We start from the raw sequence: 20,643 nt of genomic DNA on the forward strand, positions 1-20,643 counted from the left end.
TCCAATTACTAACTCGTCTACATTTGGTCTATCATCAGTTCTAAATACATGAAAACAAAAGCAAGCGCGAAGCGCGAGCTTAAAATATTTGATATTCCGATCTGAAAAAGGGGATCAATTTCGGCTTCATATTTCAAACACTTTATAGGAAAATTGTAAGGTGGATACAAATTGCACTTGATAAAGATCTGATATTTTTCATTATTACATCCTTAGGACATGTTATCATATGAATATGATGACTATATATATTCCTATTTATCTTGCTAAGCGCGAGATTTAACAAAATGGACAATTTAATTATTGAATTGATATCTTATTCATTATTGCCTAATGAAGGCGCGGAATCTGATGATATTATGGCCTGAACACTGTACATTTGAAGCACTTTTTTATTATAATAGGATGCATCAGTAATCAGTTGATATATTTTTAACCATTAATGCGAGCGCAAATCGCGAGCCGAAATTTTTGATAAACTGTCATGAAAGGGGATTTTAAGTAGTTTGTTATATAATCAATATTGAGACACACATAACCCGCCAATCAAAATGCAAGCATGGCAGCGCTAGCTGATATGTTTTGACAATCAGGCCTGAAAAGGGATATTTTGAAAACTTTATAAAATACATGAAAATAGTAGGTACCTGATAAATAAAAAATTCGCGAGCGCGCAGCGCGAGCGGAAAATGTTAATGTTCAGACCATAAAACTGACATTTTTACAGTGCACTTTTCAAAAATCAATTTGTAAATCACACAAATTAATAAAAGTTCGATTTCCGAGCAGAAATATGTTTTGTATATTGACTTCCAAACTTGATATTTAAGCTCCATGTTGAACAAGATATGTGAATTACTTAACAGACAATGCGAGCGCGAAGCGCGGGCGAAAATTTTATTTAGTGACATGAAATATTTTTTTCCAAGTCTTCCTCTCATCTTATTTTATTCATACGTCTTCCTCCTCTTCCTTTTCTCTTTTCTTTTCCTTCATTTTTTCTTTTTTTCCCTTTTTTTTTTTTTTTTTTTGCTCTGCCAATAAGGGGGGGGGGGGGCGGGCACCTCGGCCCCCCACCTGGATCCGCCTATGCATCATAATCACCACCTTCATCATCACCACCATCATCAGCGCCCCGATCAGCGCATACCATACCACAGCATGTTGCTATGCTGCACGTGTTATACACGGTTGGTGCGGCACGGCGGATCGGAGAGAGGGGAAATAATATTTCGTGGGAACGAAATAATATTGCGTGGCCACGAAATAATATTTCGTGGGAACGAAATAATATTGCGAGCAGAAAAAGGTCATCGGAGACAGCCATGAAGGTGGCTTTCAAATTCACTGACATAGGCATTTGTGAATTGATGATTATTCATGTATTCCTTTCAAAATATTTATCACATCCAAGCTGAAGAGTAATAAATAGAGCCTTCATAATCACTGGTATTTGACAGTAGCCTAAACAATAGTCAAATGTGCCAAAGGCAGACAATAAAACAGATTTCCAAACTTTATCCCTGATGTACTATTCTAGTCACCTGGTCTATACGATGCCTTTTGTTCTTAGAATTTGAATACTCTACCGGTAAAGCTTACGCAACATCTGCATTTGAAAATGATAGTGCTTATCCTAATGAAAAATCACAAAGGTCATTTGAGAAAATTTGATCATGAGCTAAACGTGAACTGGCTTATTAACACTATGAAGGTATTGGAGGATTTCTACTTTGAGCGTACTGGCCAACTGTGAAATACCTGTCGCCTGTGGATGCATTGTTGTTTTTTGTGGAGCTAATGAAAAACACAATTCAAAAGAATATATATGAATAGTCAAGACATCAAAGTCGGTGCTAATCTCATTGAATATTAAACCACCATTTCACTTTTAGTAAATAATATAACCTTCTTCTGATCATGCGCAGAATGGAACTCCGAGGCCGAGCTGACTTACTGTGAAATTAGGCTTTCCAAGGGACTACACTTTTTCAGCGCAATGGTCCCGGTCAAATATTCCCGCGTCAATCCAACCGGGGGTCTCCCCTCCAGATTGAAAATTAGCGGAGTTAGCAGACGGCGTCACGACCACGCGACGTATTAAGTAAATCGCGGATATTTGATAATTCTGAAAATACCTTCAATTACAAAACGTTAATGGTTTCGTTTCATTTTCTTATTAATGTGCCAATTATCAACACGATTTGTATTTTATCATGATAAAAAAAATATTTAAATACATTATCTAAATATATTCAAGCATTAAAATGTATAAATATAACTATAGAAAATGGAAAATGACAGTGAAATTTTAAAAAAAAAATGATTTTGGAATCGATTACAAAATATGGAACCTGGGATCGGAGTTGTGTATTTACAATAGCAGGAAGTTAGGAGTACACTCCCCGCATACACTACTAGTAAATAATCCATTAGTCTCTTGTTCACACACACAAACACCCCACACACACACACGCACAACTCCCCCACACACAAGCAACACAAACATGCATTCTCAATTTCTTCCACGTGTTAACCATGAGTGAGATATTATCATAATTTCTTGGATCCTTTGCCTTTCACAAACTTATAGTTAGACCCATTGATCATGGACCTACTAGAGATAGATTTATGGCATTTATAGAATCTCCAGACATACCTATAACTAATTACTAATATTTCATTTTAAAAAAAAATAGGTGTTCCTATTAAAAAAAGGAAATATATCCGTTATATATAAAATAACCCCTTTGTAATCGATTAAGTATTTCTGTTCAACCGCGACATTTCTTTTCATGTGTTTATACGAAATCGCCATACGTCAATGAACGAACACATTGATAATATACATTTTTACACTATTTTTTAATGATAATTTTAAATTCTTATTTAAAAAAGTGTGTGTAACTGAACCAGAAAGAAAGTGTCATATCCATTATAAACGAAAAGTTTGATAGAAGAGTGTGATTATTGTTGATAATTTATAACATATATATATATATATATCTTAGAGAGATAAATACTTTTATGAAAATTAAAATATATAATATATATATATATATATATATTTATATATAGGTATATATATAATATATATGTATATATATATATATAGATATATATGTATGTGTATATATATATATATATATATATATATTTATATATATATAATCACAAAAGGTTTAGTAAATGCCGTAGAAATAAAATCGTAGATTTTAAAAGGAGCATATATATATATATATATATATATAATAATCACAAAAGGTTTAGTAAATGCCGTAAAAATAAAATCGTAGATTTTAAAAGGAGCATAGCTCTCAAAAATGAAAGGTAAAGTCACACTCTTCGTCAGTGCCCATGATGTGACAAAAAAAAGAGAATTCAAAATCCGTTTCTGAAACAGTCGTGAAAAACACGTCTATTCATGAGCATACGGATTGTGAAACTCACCTTTCAAAGAAATCAATATATATATATATATATATATAAATATTGAGAGTTAGTTTGTAATCGATTATGTATTTTATACCGTGGAGGTGCCGTGGCCGAGTGGTCTAAGGCGCCTGGCTATACATGGAAAGTCCGGGGTTCGATCCCCGGCCGCGGCACCTATGCCCGTGAGCAAGGCATTTAATCTACAATGCTCTTTTATCCTGCTTTCAAATAAATGGAAATGCTATATGCATTATATTTGTCCATATGAAAAAAAAAAAACCGTAAAAGGCCAACATTATTTTGATGTTGATTTGTCTACTTTATGATTATTCGATTAATTTTTCATACAGCGAATTCACTTTCAATTATGTATTTAATGAATAGTAACACTTATTCGCGGTATCTAATAAACATGATTGACTTTTATCACACAACCCAGTAATTTTGTTGTTTGGGTTTTAACGACACTCTTGCCGAAATGAGAATAAGAATATATATGTATGTACAACTCTTCTATCATTCAATTCAATTCAATATCATATCATCGTCCTCGTGGAAATTCCTTTTGCTCACATTATAAACATTTGTAATAACACATTACATATAGCACATGTAGAGATACAATTACACAAAATTTCATTAGAAAGCGACAAATACAAGGGAAATTCTTCATGGTAATTTCAATGCGTTTCCAATAAAGTTTTTTTTTGCAAAAGTAAAGATATAAAAGTATATAAAAGTAAAGACGATGATGAATGAAGATCGTCCGGTAGAATACAGTAGATCAGAAAAGAAAAAATCAGGTGGTGAGATTATTGGTATGTGCGGATGGAGAGGGGAACGAGGGAATTAAGGAAACGTTGAGTGCGACAGCTCAATGACCAAAGTCGTTTACCTGAATGCATGACAACATAATTGGAAAAGGGTGGGTGATTTGCGTTTTTCAGTGTTTATGATAGATTTATCACGTTATTAATCCGAGCACATAACTCAATTCTGCGTTCTCTTCATTGGCTCCCCATACATCACCGTAATATCTCTTTCAAAGTTCTCCTTCTCACCTACAAAATTCTCAAAGGCCAAGCCCCAAAATATCTCACAGATCTCATTTCCTTACGCTCTAGTACCTCCTCAAGAACTCTTCGTTCATCGCTACAATGCAGTTAACTCCTGGACCTCGAACCTCTACAAAGTATGGTGACCGCGCTTTTTCTTCAATTGCCCTCCCCTTTGGAATAAGCTACCATCTTACATTCATAATGCCAAGTCTGTGAATCAGTTCAAAACCCTACTCAAAACCTACCTGTTGAATAGATGATTCACAGTTGTGGGTCGGTCAATTGGAGGTGCACACCAGTTTTGATTTTAGATTATTAGTATAGTTGTATTAGCTGTTTCATTTTCCCCTACCACTTTTTTTTAACCTAACTACAAACCATAAATAGAACACAGTGGTCTTAGAAACACCAGAAGCACCTTATAAATGTTATTATTATTATTATTATTATTATTATTAGAAATAATACTATTCTGCAGGTTCTGCTTTGCGTTATTTTTTTCTCTTCAATTTTGTTGTTTCAGGCATGAGGCTGCGGACTATCCGAGTAGCCTGGACAGGAGCTGGGTTATGGGAGAAAATACCAAGATCATCTCACCTCCAAATGGACGTCTAGACTTCGATCTACTGTGAGTGAGAGGATTTATACGGTTTTGTATCCGTTTTGGATGGATGGATGGATGGGTGGATTAGGTTTATCTCCAATTGGTCTAATGCCAATTCGTCTGATTACCAACTCGTCCACTCACCATTTCGTCTAATGGTCCGATAGCCATTTAGTCCATAAATCATTTAGTCTAATGGGAAAGTGTTAATTAGGCGAAAATGCGAAATGAATGAAAAGAAAATGGATATTAGATCAACTGGTTAATACACGAAATGGTCATAAACAGAATGGCATTAGACTAAATGGAGGTAGATTGTGTGGTGAGTGGACGAATTGGCAATTTACCGTTAGATTAATGGGTGGATGATCACGGAAATATGGATGGATGAATGAATAAATGGTTGGTTGGATGGACTAATGGAAGGATGGTTGGATGACTGAATAAATGGGTGGAAAGATGGATGGAAGGAAGGGTCGCTGGATGGACAGATGGATGGATGGATTGGTGGGTGGATGACTGAATAAATGGGTGCAAAGATGGATGAATAAATGAATGGAAGGATGAATGGAAAGAGGGTGGATGGATGAATGAATAAATGGGTGGAAAGATGGATGAATAAATGGATGGATGGATAGATGGATTGGTGGATGGATGGAAGAGTGGTTGAATGGATGGATGGATGAATAAATGGGTGAAAAGATGGATGAATAAATGGATGGATGGATTGATGAATGGATGGAAAGGTGATTGGTTGGATGGATGCATAAATGGGTGGAAAGATGGCTGAATAAATGGATGGATGGGTGGATAGATGGAATGATGGATGGATAGATGGATGGATGGGTGGGTGGATGGATAGATGGATGGGTGGGTGGATGGGTGGAAAGATGGATGGATTGATGAATGGATGGAAGGGTGGTTGGATGGATGAATAAGGTGGAAAGATGGATGAATAAATGGATGGAGGATGGATGGATTGATGAATGGATGGAAGGGTGATTGGATGGATAGATGAATGGATGGATGGGTTGATGGATGGATGGGTGAGTGGATGGTTGGGTGGATTGATGAATGGATGGATAGATGGGTGGATGGATAGTAGGATGGGTGGATGGATGGATGAATGAATAAATGTGTGGATGCATGAATGGACATAAGAATGAATGGGTGGATGGATAAAATGAATGAAAGGATAGATGGATGGATGAATGGTTGAATGAGAAAATGAATGAATGAATAAATTAATGAATGGATGGATGAATGAATGAATGAATGAAAGGAGGAATGGATGCCTATATTCAATAACGAAATGAATATATAAGTAATAAATTTATTGATATATCAAATCAATGAATGAAAAAGTAATACCCTAAATGAATAAATGAATAAATGAATGGATGAATGAATGAATAAGTAAATGAATAAATAAGTAAGTAAGTAAGTAAGTAAGTAAGTAAGCAAGTAAGTAAGTAGATAGATAGATAGACAGATAGATTGATAAATAAATGAATAAATCATCAATATTTGTTATTTCAGATGGGACTCGTGTTGCTGGGTACATAGTCTGCAGAACTACGCCCCACCAAAGAGCTGGGACTTCGTCATGTCTGTAAACCTCACGGTACGGAACGACACTGGAGCCATAAACCACGCCCCTATCACCACTGGTCTACCTGTACAGAGGATCAATAAGGGGTGCACAAGGGCAGTTCTTAATATACCAAGTAAGTTAAAAACACGAAGCTACTCCTCAGGTGCTTTGTGATAATTTTATTTATATTGAAGACGTATCCTTTCGAACAACAAGGAGTACAAATAAGATAATAGGGTGCCATATGCTCGTTAAACCATCTACCAGAAATCATTTTTGTCACATGCCCATTTCATTGGAATGAATTACCCCAACACCTCCGATTCATAGAAGACATTAAACAGTTTAAACGCGAAATGGCAAAATGGGGAAAAAACATTTGATATGTAATTTGGACTAATGGTGGAATCTATTCTATTCTTTCTCCTCATTTTGTACATACTTTTTCATGTGTATATAATATTTTCGTTTACTTTTAGGTAACATTTGTACAGTATCATATTTTATTCATTTTGTTATTTTCCATAGTTCATTATGATTATTTCATTATTTGATTTTTTAATATTAGTATTTATGCTCTATTCTTTGTTTATATTTGAACATGTCACCATGTTTTATATTTGTGTTTGTTTACGGAGGGCTCCAACGAAAACTAGCTTGTTGCTGATTGGGCTACCCTTCTTTTAAATACATTTGAAATAAATAAATAAATAAAAACAAAATCAAATATATGTTTTGCAAGTAAAATCTAGTTATTTTGCTCCGGTGACAATTGCTCCGATGGAAAATCTGCATGTTCAGCCAAACATAAGACCTAATTTCCAAAACTAAATAAACCCTAATCCTTATCTTTACATTATTCTGAACCCATAACCCGAGCACAACTCAACCCTATGCCCTCTAAGATATTAAGACCAGAGCAAATGTATGTTGTGTCACCATACACTGTTGAAAAAAAACCTGATTTTACAGAAAAAACAAGATTTTGCAGAAAGAAATAACAGAATTATTCTGTAAATTCATAAAACAGGAATTTTCTACAATTTATTTAACAGAACAGGTCTGTTTAAAAATTTGAAAACGCTGTTTTATTTAAGAAATTTTGTAAGGTTCCATACACCAAATACCAATTTCGTGTAAGATTACGCAATCTGGTAAGATCACAGGTGTTCTTGAGACTCTGCTGCAGGAACTTCTTTTATTTTAAGGATAAATTTTCGAACAGTGTATTATGCATGATATAACGTAAAAAAAGTGTTTTGCACTTCTATACAAGATCGATTTTGTATTTAAACTGTAAAGCCTATACATTACTGGATTCCTCCCCTCAATATCCCTTTTACCCGGCAGCTTATGATGCAGATGGTGATGATGTAGAATGTCGCTGGGTCGACGGCACCAGAGACGTGTCCGAGTGCAGGAGTAATTGTGATGCCTGGCCACGTTCACAGTGGGTTCTTCAGGTAGCTAGGCCAATACACTCTAACAACTTTTTTTTTAAAACAAGTTGATTCAATCTTATATCATTACAATCATAAGTCCAATTTCCACATTACAGGACTTTTTAAATCATAAAAATTTTGTTCGTTGTTCGGCCCATCTTCCAATTTCTATATTCCTTTTTCGAACAGCATTGATTCGGGTTCATTTCCCCATTTCAATCCATTATTCTTATATGCTCCCAATTTCCACGTCGTCCTTTTCAGAATCGGCCACAAGGATGTCGCCTCATCCTCCCACGACTTCGCACCATGGATGCAGGATGGTATGCAGTGGCCATCATGATCGAGGACTCCTCGAACGGCGTCGTCCACAGCAAGGTCCCTTTCCAGTTCATGCTGGAGGTCACCGGTGATATGACCTGTTCGAAGCCCATCATCATCGGGCCGTTGGCGGATTCCTGCTGGATCCTTAGGGTGGGACAGACGTTTCGATTCAACGTAACCGCACAGACCCCGACGAACGAAACGAGGTAATGATGGATTAGTTTTTGATCTCACAACACAAGAACATCACAAGGGATGTCGTGATTAACGTGATCCACAAGTCGCTAAACATTCCCTTGCTTAAAATTGTCCTTTAGTGAAGCACGATTTTGCAGAACTGTTTACCAAGTTGTAAGTTCGAAATATGTTTCATTGTCTTACCTTGTCACAGCATCCGACAGATTGCCACGACCAGTGTGCGAGGAATGCAGAAGAGCCCTCTACGACGGATTCCAACAAACCCTCTAATGGCTTATGTAACAATGTCTTGGACACCCACTGATGAAGACAGAGGCGTGGCTCTATTCTGCTTCCAACCAGAGGATAATAATGGGTAATACTGTCTTAGTCACACAGACGAAATGAAATTACCCAATCAAGACCATTGTTGCATGCCCATTTTGTTCAAACGTCTGACAATAACCTATCAGAACTGACCTTTCAAATAATTTACAATCGACCATTATTGTTCGTGTAAAAAAAGCAGTGACACTTTGAGCTGGAGTAGGTTTTCGTTTGTGTAACTCACTGTAGAATAGTGAATTACAGACAATATGTCGTAGCTACGTTGAAGAAAACTATGCCTTATGATTTGTTTTTCCTTTCGTCCTTTTGTAGATTGCAAGGAAATCAAAGGTGTATTGACATTTCTGTAGGAGGTAAGAACTAGCGAATTCAACAACGGAATAAAACCATTACAGTGCTTTTGATAACCAGATGCTCATGATACGTTGATAAATGGGGCTGCAAGCTCCTGAAGTTTTCCATTAGACATTTAATAAATTTGTTCAGAACTTTATGATAACTTATTTTAAAAAGAATTAAAGGCTCCTTAGCTATTCATACGTAAAATAACTGCAAACGACTATACTTATCTGAAAAATAAAGGGGAGATGATGAACCCTTGACTGCCTCGAGATGGAGGTGGTTTCTTGTTCATGTCGAAAATGTTGCATAATATTTTTCAGTACAAGAAATTGACTTTGGAAACCAATCTATCATTGTTAAGCGATGACAACATATGACGTCGATCTGATTTCTACTGATAATTAAGCTAAAGAATTGACTTGGTATGCAGCACTTTAATTTTACTTCAATACGCCTTACTCGAATTTTAGTGCTATTCTTTATTATAGGCCTATTTGCATTAATTGTGAAAATCACAGATTAAAAAAAGGTACAAAATACTGGGGAAAGATGGAATACTCGGAAACTTTGGTCATGCTGGTTGTTCTTAGGCCTATTCAAATTCACGTTGATTTTTCCTCTCAGATGAGCGTGCTCCGGTGCCTAGTCCTTTGTTCTCCTTCCCTGCCGCCGGTTTTCCTGTTCGTCCAGAAGGGACAGCTTTTGAGATAGTCTTTGACGATCTGGTAAGACCCTGTCAAAGATAGAGGTTACTTTACATCAGAAAAAAAAATCCGTATATGCCTTTAGTGGGAGCTTCTTCATTCGAGTTCTTTCTCGAAGAGTTATTCTGTGCCGAAGATCAGAGGGTGTCGGGCTCAAGGTCAAGGATGAGCTCAAGCTCAATGATAAATATGCCAGGATGAAATACGTACTCGACACGCAAGAACTAATCCACCAAAATGACACAACAGTACCATGGGTACATACATTTTTGTTTTGCACGACTCTGCTCCAAGATAAGTCAATGAATAATGTTTCTAACATGACTAGAATGACGAACACGAACATTTTGACTTCTTTAGCAATGTACCTATTTCTATCGCAACCGAAACTTTACCTTTCAGGAAACGATGGATTGAGATATTTCATAAAATATATCTTTGACCAATCAGTGAATAAAATGTCACCACTTAGTCATTTTTAGTGTTAATCCGTTAATGGTGTTGTGGATATATGCTAACTCTAGGAACGCAATATATCATAATTAAGTATGTGCTGATATATTTTTGATCTACATAACTTCTTGAGACAACAATAAATTCATGATCTTATTTCCTTGACTGCAGATAACCCGCCCTCAACATACAACCGAGATTCAAATCCTTCGAGCCGACGACAAATCCTTGGTCCATGAGGTCAAGGTCGAACCCCAACCGGGCGACAATCTCATCTATGACTACGACGCCATCTTGTTTAGCATTCCTTATGGTCTTCTGGTCGAAGGCACCAACTACACTCTTAGCCTGCCGGAAGGTCTGGCGAGGGGGTACAGCAGCTGCGAGCCCTGGTCCAAGGCGGCCTCGTGGGATTTCTACGTAGGATCAGGTAGATTTAAAGATGGCTACCGTGAGTGTTACCGGGGATCAAACGAGAAGAAAAGTAATTCATAGACGATCGATCGGACAAGATCACTTGATTTGCTTCTTAGTTATAGTCTGGCAGATGACAAAGACCAGCATATAGAATAGCAAAATATGCTTTTAATTGTAGGTACCGTTCTGCTTGGGCAGCAAAGATGGCTCGATCCTAGATGATTGGTTCTTCGCTTTCTAGCTTTAGTCTGACAAGGAAGTATAGATCATACAGAGTAGCAGAAGGCGCTTTCAATGTAGATAGTTGTTTTGCTGTGGTGGCTGAGGGTAATTGTACAGGAAGGTCATGGTGATGTGAGGGTGACTTTTAGTAGCTTTCTCGATGAGGGAAGCGAGGGTATTCTAGCTTTCACACAACTAAATAGCCAATTCTCGTCAATACTATTTTCTCTGTTCTTCCCCATCATTTCAAGTTTCATAAATAGAAAAAAGATAGTGTGAATTGTAGACAGATATACATGTAGATAATTATATAGATAGTGATATTCAGAGAAATAGAGAGAGAAAGAGAGAGGTGATGGAGTGGGAAGAAATCGGTTGATCTATATAGATATAAAATTTATATCTAGGTAGATATTTTTGTATACAAAATAATTGATTGGCGAGTAAAGACTTTAATAATGTATCGTATATGCATTAATGTACGGACATGGCCACCATGGAAAAATGTCCTTTCAACTTTTATTTCCGGAATTCAGGGGTGAGCAAGCACAAGATTGCTTTAACAAAAAAATATTTGAAAGGGATATTGGGGAAAGGGGGGGGGGGAGCTATAGTTGTGGGTGGCATTCCCAAATCCACGCATCTATCTTTTTTTTTTTTTTTTTTGGGGGGGGGAATCTTCGATTACAGGCAACTATTGTATATTTCTTGATCATGAATAAAGTCAAGCAAGCAAACAATTTTTGTAATTTCTTTGTAGATTTGAGAGGAACTACCCGACCTCCAAGCGAGCGTTTCCTTCCACGTCCGCAGTGCTTTGGGACCTTCATGCAAATATTCATCCCGAAGACAATCGTTCCGTTTGAGGACCCGAACAACATGCACTTCAACGAGCCAACGTGTGTTGGGCGGGATCATAACGGCACGCATTTCGTAATGGGGACACACTACCAATATTGCGGAACGCACATCGTAAGACGTCCTGCATTATCTTGACAATCCTTGGGATGGCACCAGTAGCGTACCGTGAACCGCAGGAGACAAAGCACTGGGGGGGCACTGCATTGTCTGTGAACAATGCTTTGCCCCCCCCCCCCCCCAATGCTTTGTCTCCTCCGAGTCACGGTACGCTACTGGATGGCACTGGTTTAGCAAACAATACACCCCCCCAAAAAAAAAAAGACGAGTGGACCAAAATTGGGTCCACTCGTCTTTCTTTTTTTTTGGAGGGGGGGGGGGCGTATGGTTTATATTTCCATGCTAAACCAGTGCCATCTTCAGCTTTTTATCAAGGGGGGGGGGTGATTAAGAAAAAAAAGACCAAACTTACCAACGCCAATGTCAGGCTGTGGTGCAGATATGTACTACATGATCATCTATAGTAGATATGAATATAGCAACATTGATACTATGAACATGTTACCCTTTCCAATGCCACCCCGGCGACGCCCCTGTAAACAATAACTCTGCACTACTGACGTACAGACTTATTATGTGTATGTGTGTGTGGGGAGGGGGGTCAAACTTGAAGTTACGCCTAAATACGACGTGTATATTTCTTTTTCCTGATAAGACTTCTTTATCCGTATTGAATCAATGTCTTTCTATGTCAATATTAGGCCCAAGTATATATAGGTCGTGGAATGATGCTTTTTATTCAAGTTAACCCAAACGCATATACTTTCCCCCTGATATATACCAATTTCGTGAAAACTGCACCAAAAACAAATCCTTGTAAATTACATTTTGCAATTGATATAATTATTTCTTCTTTCTCAATAGGATTCAGGACGTGGCAAGTCAATAATATCAAACACCATTCGGATACCCACTATGACAATACCCGGACACCCGGCGGTTACCCGACATAACGCCACGGCGATCAACGTCATCTGCGAAATGGAGAAGGATAAGGTTACGTTTGTCGAGTTCGATGCGGATCTACCCGCAGTGGTTTATAACCGAACCGGTCATGGCGCGTTCAATTTCTCATTGAAGATGTATGAGGATGCATCTTATGACAGAAAATACGGGTTAGTGTTGGAATGTAATGTCGCGGGCATACCAACGAAACCGACTCCAAACCGATCAAAGTTATAACGTTATTTCGAATCGGATATCATCGGTCGGTTTCGTTGGTGTAACTGTAGCAATGCATATATATATAAACTAGTTTTCCTATCAAAAATCTAATGTCACGAATAATATTGAATGGCTTCATGGATATTGGGGAACGAATGCATTTTTAAGTGTGAGTGGATGTCCGTTTTAAATTACTGAAGGTGTTCCTTTTTTTAATCAATAATTATTGACTATATTTATGAATAAATTATTCAACGTCTTTAGACTCTACTTTAAAGAATTCTAATGCTTAGAATGTCTTTCGGAATAAAAGCTAGAATATTGGGATGATTTTTCTTTTTTTTGTGTGAGTGAACTATGTACAATGAACAAAGTAATGGATTTTTTTTTGTTGGTTAATTGAATTATTATCATTATGTATTCCGCAAGATGGCCCAAAGCAGTTACAAGAAAATAATTACACCAATATTGGATGCTGGATACCTAAATGAATGATTGTTTGTCTTCAAGAATTAAAAGTTGTAGATGAACGTTATATGTTTCAATGGATGATTTTTCTTTATGTTTTCATATTGTTTCTCATTAATTTAATCATAATTAATTTTCATACATCTATTTTCGGTTCTATTTCCATGACTAGCGTAATTACTAATTCCTTAATATGTTTACACGTTGAATGATAAGTATAATTTCTGTCATTCCTATTCAGATATTCCGACTATCCTCTTGAAGTCGATCTTGATGATCGGCTATTCTTCGAGGCAAAGGTCCTCCTACCGGATGACAATACGTTACCAGGGCAACGCATTTTCTTGAGGTCTTGTGAAGCCACGCCCACTCCTAATCCGGCTGACCGGTTGTATTACCGCTTTATAGAAAACGAGTAAGAAAATAACGTCGCTATGTTTGTAATTTTAAAGTCTATTCGAAAATTACAGAATTATGATCAGCCCAAAACTTCATCTGGCATTATTACATTAATGAAATGATGCCTATGGTATTACAGATCGAAGAAATTTCCAAACAATTATGTAATGCATGGAATAAAACTTAATGGCCCATATTCTGAAGTCTGGTTTAACTTAAACTCGAGATTAAAGTTGAGGTTTAAGTATGGATAGCCAAGTGTTACATAAAAATCACTAACAGTAGAGATATCATATTTAAGCTCACTTGACTTTCAAATCATTTATAATTTTCTAGGAAGTATAAATAGATAATTGTCTTCACCATCGATGAATCAGGAAAGAGCACAGTAAACATACGAAACATTCAACTTAATAAACATTTTGACACTCATGGCTTCCCATAATATTAGCAGAGTTAGACCATGGTCTAAATTAACCTGACTTCAGAATATGGACCTACAAGACAAAATTATTTAAGTGTCATAATGAGAGGAAGCCTGTGCGCGTGGGTGTCTATGTGTGAGGGAGAGAGAAAGAGAGGGATGCGTACATTTGTGGAGTATGCATTCATATATAGACCAAATGTTTTATAGTCATTGGATGGATGTAATAATTCTTCTTTTACACTCCCTTTTACAGTAAGTCAATATAGAATGGAGAAACTTTTGCATGAAAAAAAAAATTCTCTTACTCTCCAAGGGCATTGGCCGGGGGGGGGGGGGGGGGGGTGCACATGCACACTCCCACTAAGGCAGAGGAGTTCCAACACTGGCAAGCAAAACGAAATTTGTACCCTTTCTTCTGCTTTCAACAGCTGATTTTCAAAATTTTAGTTCCACCTCCCCAAGATGTGCACCCCTATACCACTTTAATTCCACCTCCCCTGATGGGCACCTCCCCTTGCTTAAACTAACGCCCTTGCTCTTTTTCTAGATCACTGAATAATAGTTGTAAATGGTTTAGATGCATTGTTTTTTCTTTGCATTCAAGGATTTTGGCATGTAAATTATGAGTGCAAATAATGTTATTTCTTGTTTTTATTTTGTTTAAAGTTGTGCTCTGGACCATACAATCCAATTCGGACTACAAGGACGCCTGAAGACACGGTTCTCCATTCAATCTATAGCCTTCATGGGACACTTCATGAGCGAGTCGGTACGTAACGCCAATGAAATGTATTACACTACACCGCAGGTGGCATCTGGACAAATTGACAAGAGAAAAATATGCAAAGTATAGGGAACATGGTTGCTGCATTGTAATCTGTAAGAAAGTAACTTAAAGGGGAATGAAACCTTTGGAACAAGTTAGCTTGTGTGGAAAGAGAAAAATCAAAGAATAAAATAAATGAAAGTTTGAGTTATCATAGAACTTATTAAGGTATATCAGTGCAGTACCCGTTTGCTATATTATCAAACGCTTCTCATTAGTTCTTTGATTATCCTTGATTTAAATTAATCTCAACTGAAGAAATTCATAACTGTAATTTCATGCTTTAACTAGTCTTTTGAAACGATGTTTTCACTTTGCTTTCTTGGTAGATCTTTGTACATTGTGAAATACAACTTCAGGACAACGCGAGCGAACGTTACTGTCCACTTTACAGTATGCCGACCAATAGAAAGCGTCGTTTTGCGGATACATACAGCCTATCGCACGCTCTCTTTGGTACAGATGGACCAATCAGAGTAGTTGCTGAGAAGGGGCGTGGCAAGTCTTTCTCTGATCCAGGTAGGTTGTGTGTAGAAAACTTTCTGGAAGAGTTAGTGCAGCACACAACAGGGATGGTACTGCACTACGAGCGTGACACGGGGAAGGGGCTGGGTCTGCTTATAATTTTTGTGCAATTCACTTTTGTGGGAGGGGGGGGGGGTGGGTAATAAAATATGGGGGAAAGGGATAGTTTAACACCATAATTGTGATAAAATATAAAAATGAATTCAGATGAAAATGTAATGCACTTTTAAGAAGAATTTTCATTTAAAATTCAATTAAATATTTTAGCTTTGCTCAGATTTCAATGGAAAAAAGGAAATCTGCATTCATTTCATTGGCATTTATGTATGACTTTTATTATCCGTCTCCTCTCTGTATACGTCCCTTCGTCTCTCACTTTCTCCCTCTTTTTCTGTTACCCTCTTTCCATCTCCACCCCCTGCCTCTGTCCAATTCTCTCTTCCTTTCTCCTCTTTGTTTTACAGACAACAAGAAGCCTCTCTCCCAGAGCCCTCTTGGTTCTGTTTACTTGTCAGTGAGCGCCCTCATCGTTTGCCTCATCCTCGTAGCCATTCTCGTTTCCATGGTGACAGTGATGCGGAGGCTCCAGATTCAGAACCGGAGGTTGGGGAAGTTCGTGGGCCGCCCCGGGATCCCGCTGGACTCCATCACCGATCGTTAGGAATACTGAAGGAAAATAATGAACTCAGAGGTCGTTCAATATTGATGTGGCTGTTTTTCAGTTTTTTTTAGTTTTTGATTTTATATAATTTCATATTCATAAAATAAGGGGGCCGTATCATAAAGCTGTTCGTAAGTTAAGAGCAACTTTAAGAACGACTGGTGATTCCTTCTTACGCGCTTAACTATCGCCAATGAATATATCATTTACCACAAGAAAGGATCACCAGTCGTTCTTAAAGTCGCTCTTAACTTACGAACAGCTTTATGAAACACCCACCAGAGCTTGTGGCAGTGGATGCTTTATATAGATGGTGACACAACATTTGTGACCTACCACCCCAAAACCACCAATAAGTCGCCAGGTAAGGTTCTCTGTAAATTGCCAAATGAGTACTTTAGTCTCCAAAATCCAAAAATTAGAAAAATAGCTTATCTGAAAGAGCAATTTTTCTTCGTCATACTGTAAAATTTTGAGGTCGTGAAATTGAATAACAAAGAAAAGATACAAAAGTTTCTTGGACACTACTTTTTCAGGCTGCTTGGAAGTTTCACTGAGATTACACAGTATGCACATCTCATGCTTGATTGAACGTCAAACTTCAAACCTTGTTTTCTCCTTATTTTTTAAGCTCTTGCAGAATTTCCTCTGCATTCAATCAAGTACTTGTAATGATTATTGTTGGTCAATTTTAACATATCATATATCATTTTAAAGCTTAGGAAATGAATTTTCAAGCCCAATAAAATTCGCAATATGCATTTGGGTCGACTTATTGTTGGTTTTGGGGTGACACAACATTTGCTCCTGTGACCTGTGAGAGCAAAAGGTCAGAGTAAGGACTCTGGTGGAGTTTTTGGTTCAGAATAATGTAAAGATAAAGATTTGGGTTATCTAGATTTGGCAGTTACATTTTTATGTTTGCTTAAATGTACAGATTTTCCATCGGAGCAATTGTTGCTGGAGAAAATGTCAAGGTTTTTATGTGCCCCATCCATGCCTTAACCCTAAGAAGACTGAATCAGCCCCCCCTCAACATTTTTCGCGATAAATCCGCCGCTCGAATTTTTTTGACCGCGTCGCTAGCTGACTTTTTAATTTCAAGTCTCGCGCAACTTTTGAGACCAAAATTGTGACCCACGGGTACGCGGTTCCGAAATTACACAACATTTCGTAAGTGCATGCAGACCCAAAATTACTAAAAAACGTGAATTTGTGTACAAATCTAATGCAAATAGTGTTTTTAGCCAAAATTCATAAAATGTATCATTATTTTTCCTTTTACTGCTTAAAATCAATTAATTTTATCGTGTTTATGGTCAAAATAAAGTCCCTAACAATTTCCATTGAAAAAAATAAAAAACAAAAAGTCGAAAAACAAAGAAATACATAAGAAATTTAGAAAACAATAGAATACATAAGAAAATGAATGTGATATTCAAATTTTTGAAAAATAAATTTGATCAGATGCCTATATTGAGTATGTGAAACAAAAATTAGCATTTTAGGGGCATTATTTTATTAATTAGAGCAAACTTAAGATTTTATGCATAAATTAGCATTTTAATGAGCAATGAGATTTTTCGCAGAATTTGATATTATAGTTTTGTAGTTAATGCCATGGGTAACGCGCGTGCCAATTTTCATCGCGATCGCGCGATCAACAGCCGAGATCATAAGGGGGGGGGGGCTGAATCAGCCCCCCAGTCTTCTTAGGCGTCGAAATAGCCCAGTCTATTTAGGGTTAATATATATGGATATATGCCCTGGAGAATGTTAATGAAAATGGTCTTGCCCTGAAAATAATCAAAAATAGAAATAGCCAACACTAAAGTAATTCTGCTCATAACTTGAATAATGAAACGATGTTCTTTCTATTCATCTTGATAGTATTTATTGGTAGCAAACAAATGACAAACAAGTGTTACATAATATTGATTGACAATGAATTAAACAAAAACATGAATAATCATTACACCTCTTGTGTTATACACAACAAAACAGTACTGTTTCAGGGTACCCCAGCCCAGCCGACAAGGCGATTAATAAAATGAAATGAATGTATATTAAAGTGGAAAGAAGAAAAGAGGGGCTGACTAAAAAGATTTATTGAAATTGGGCAAATTCATTCAAGATAGTGATTTCATGTACACTGCAAAAACACCAGTGTTAATTTAACACCAGCCTGGTATCTATATAAGTCCACACCAGAGAAGCGTTGAATCAACACAGGTTTGGCATTAGGCTAACACCAATTAGGCATTTAAGCAACACCGATTAGTGTTTAACCAATATCTGTTTGATTCTTAACTGGTGTTGTTTCAACGCTTCTCTGGTGTAGACCACTATAGATACCAGGCTGGTGTTAAATTAACATCGTCGTTTTAGCAGTGTTTTAAAAATTTCTTCAGAAATTAAAACCTTGAATAATCTACACTGAATCTGGGTTTCCATAACATTCAAATCACACATAACTTTTTTTACATCATAATTAGCCCCTCTCCCCCATACCTCCAGATTTTTAGAGGAAACGTTTTGAAGTATTTTGGCAATTCGATGATCAGTGGTAAAAAAGGTCGAACTGTTTTCAATCCAATTTCACTGCATAGTTTGTATACCATAAGGAGGCAATGAGTTTGATTGGAGGATTGGTGGAGGGGGGGGGGGGTGACATGACTTTTAATAAGCGATTGTCTGTTGATTAAATATCCTTTTTTTATCTTAACATATTTTGCTATCATTTCATGTTTTAATAAATTAAGTATAATTTGGTTGTAATTTTCTAATTGAAGTTGTGTAATCTGGGCACACAAGGGCATATTATTGGGGGGGGGGGGCAAGATGAACTAAAGGTCACAAAATATATACATATCTATCTATCTATCTATCTATATATATATATATATATATATATCTATATATATATATATATATATATATATATATATATATATATATATATATATAATATTTTTTTTTTTTGGGGGGGGGGGCGAGGGGATTGTATAATTCTTCTATCATATGTGCATTTAACATAAACAGATCTCTGAACAAAACAAATCCAACACCCATATTTTGTACAGTGTGACAAACATTCTCTGTAAGGAATTAACAATGTTAACAATATAATAAAACATGAGAAATTCTTATATAATCAAATACGACAATAAATGTAAATGTTTACTTTATAAAGGATTTGAGTTGACGGTCGTTGCTTATTCTTTCAGTTTCAGTCACAGAAGGAGAAAGAGATGGGGGGGGGGGAGTAGAAAAAAAATGTAAGAAAGTGGGAACAGATCATGAAAGAAGAAAATAGGACAGAAATAAATTGAGAATCGGAGAGGGCAAGGGAAAGGAGCGAACAAGACTGATAAAATGAGACCAAGAGTAACTCACCTAAGAATGAGAGAGGAATGCACACTGCCAAAACTCCGGGTGTTGATTTAACACCAGCCCGGAATCTATGTATATGTCCACACCAGAGAAGTGTTAAACAACACCAGTTTCATTTTGGTCTAACACCAGAAAGGCGTTTATAGTTTATACAACACCAATTAGTATTAAAACAACATCGGTTTGATTCCAAACTGATGTTGTTTCTCTGGTGTGGAGATAATATATAGATTCCAGGCTGGTGTTAAAGCAACACCAGAGTTTTTGCAGTGCAATTATTAATACTAATAGTCAACAAATTAAATGCAATATAATTCATATACATATCACACACAACATTTTCTTGTCCTACAAATAACATTTCAATTCAGCATTAACCAATTGACCACTCATCATTATTGTTGAAATCCCTACAATGAAAAAGTAAATAAATACAAGCAATTTTTGCTAGGACAGTACACAAACATGACAAATACAATATACTAATAATGAAAAACAACAAAGTATCCCATGCATTGTCATCGGTTTCACAAAGTACACCTTTTGACCAAATTTAATTTCGAGTTTTATCCGGTTGATTAAATCTTCATTTTGATCAGTTTGAATTCATTCTCAGAATGACTATTTCAGCATGAGTTCATCCACAGAGATAAAAAAAAAAGAGCAACATTTGAAAGCAAATAAAAAAATTAAAAAAATCCCAAATGTGCGGAGCAAAATTCAAATAAGACACAAAAATGCA

The 20,643-nt window shown here is 36.7% G+C and overlaps 1 protein-coding gene across 1 annotated transcript; it reads left to right on the top strand.

The window, feature by feature from the left end:
* Positions 1-5,020: 5,020 nt before the first annotated feature.
* On the top strand, positions 5,021-19,317 carry LOC129282613 (uncharacterized). The gene is made up of 14 exons (XM_064114008.1): positions 5,021-5,121; positions 6,637-6,824; positions 8,042-8,154; positions 8,398-8,663; positions 8,849-9,010; positions 9,295-9,335; positions 9,949-10,049; positions 10,653-10,911; positions 11,881-12,092; positions 12,903-13,153; positions 13,912-14,085; positions 15,163-15,265; positions 15,652-15,841; positions 16,312-19,317. Exons 1-14 carry the CDS (start codon positions 5,063-5,065, stop codon positions 16,506-16,508), a joined length of 2,316 nt encoding a protein of 771 aa, XP_063970078.1. The 5' UTR covers positions 5,021-5,062; the 3' UTR covers positions 16,509-19,317.
* Positions 19,318-20,643: the final 1,326 nt, after the last annotated feature.

Source organism: Lytechinus pictus, chromosome 19, assembly GCF_037042905.1.
Source record: "Lytechinus pictus isolate F3 Inbred chromosome 19, Lp3.0, whole genome shotgun sequence".
Taxonomy (NCBI): domain Eukaryota; kingdom Metazoa; phylum Echinodermata; class Echinoidea; order Temnopleuroida; family Toxopneustidae; genus Lytechinus; species Lytechinus pictus.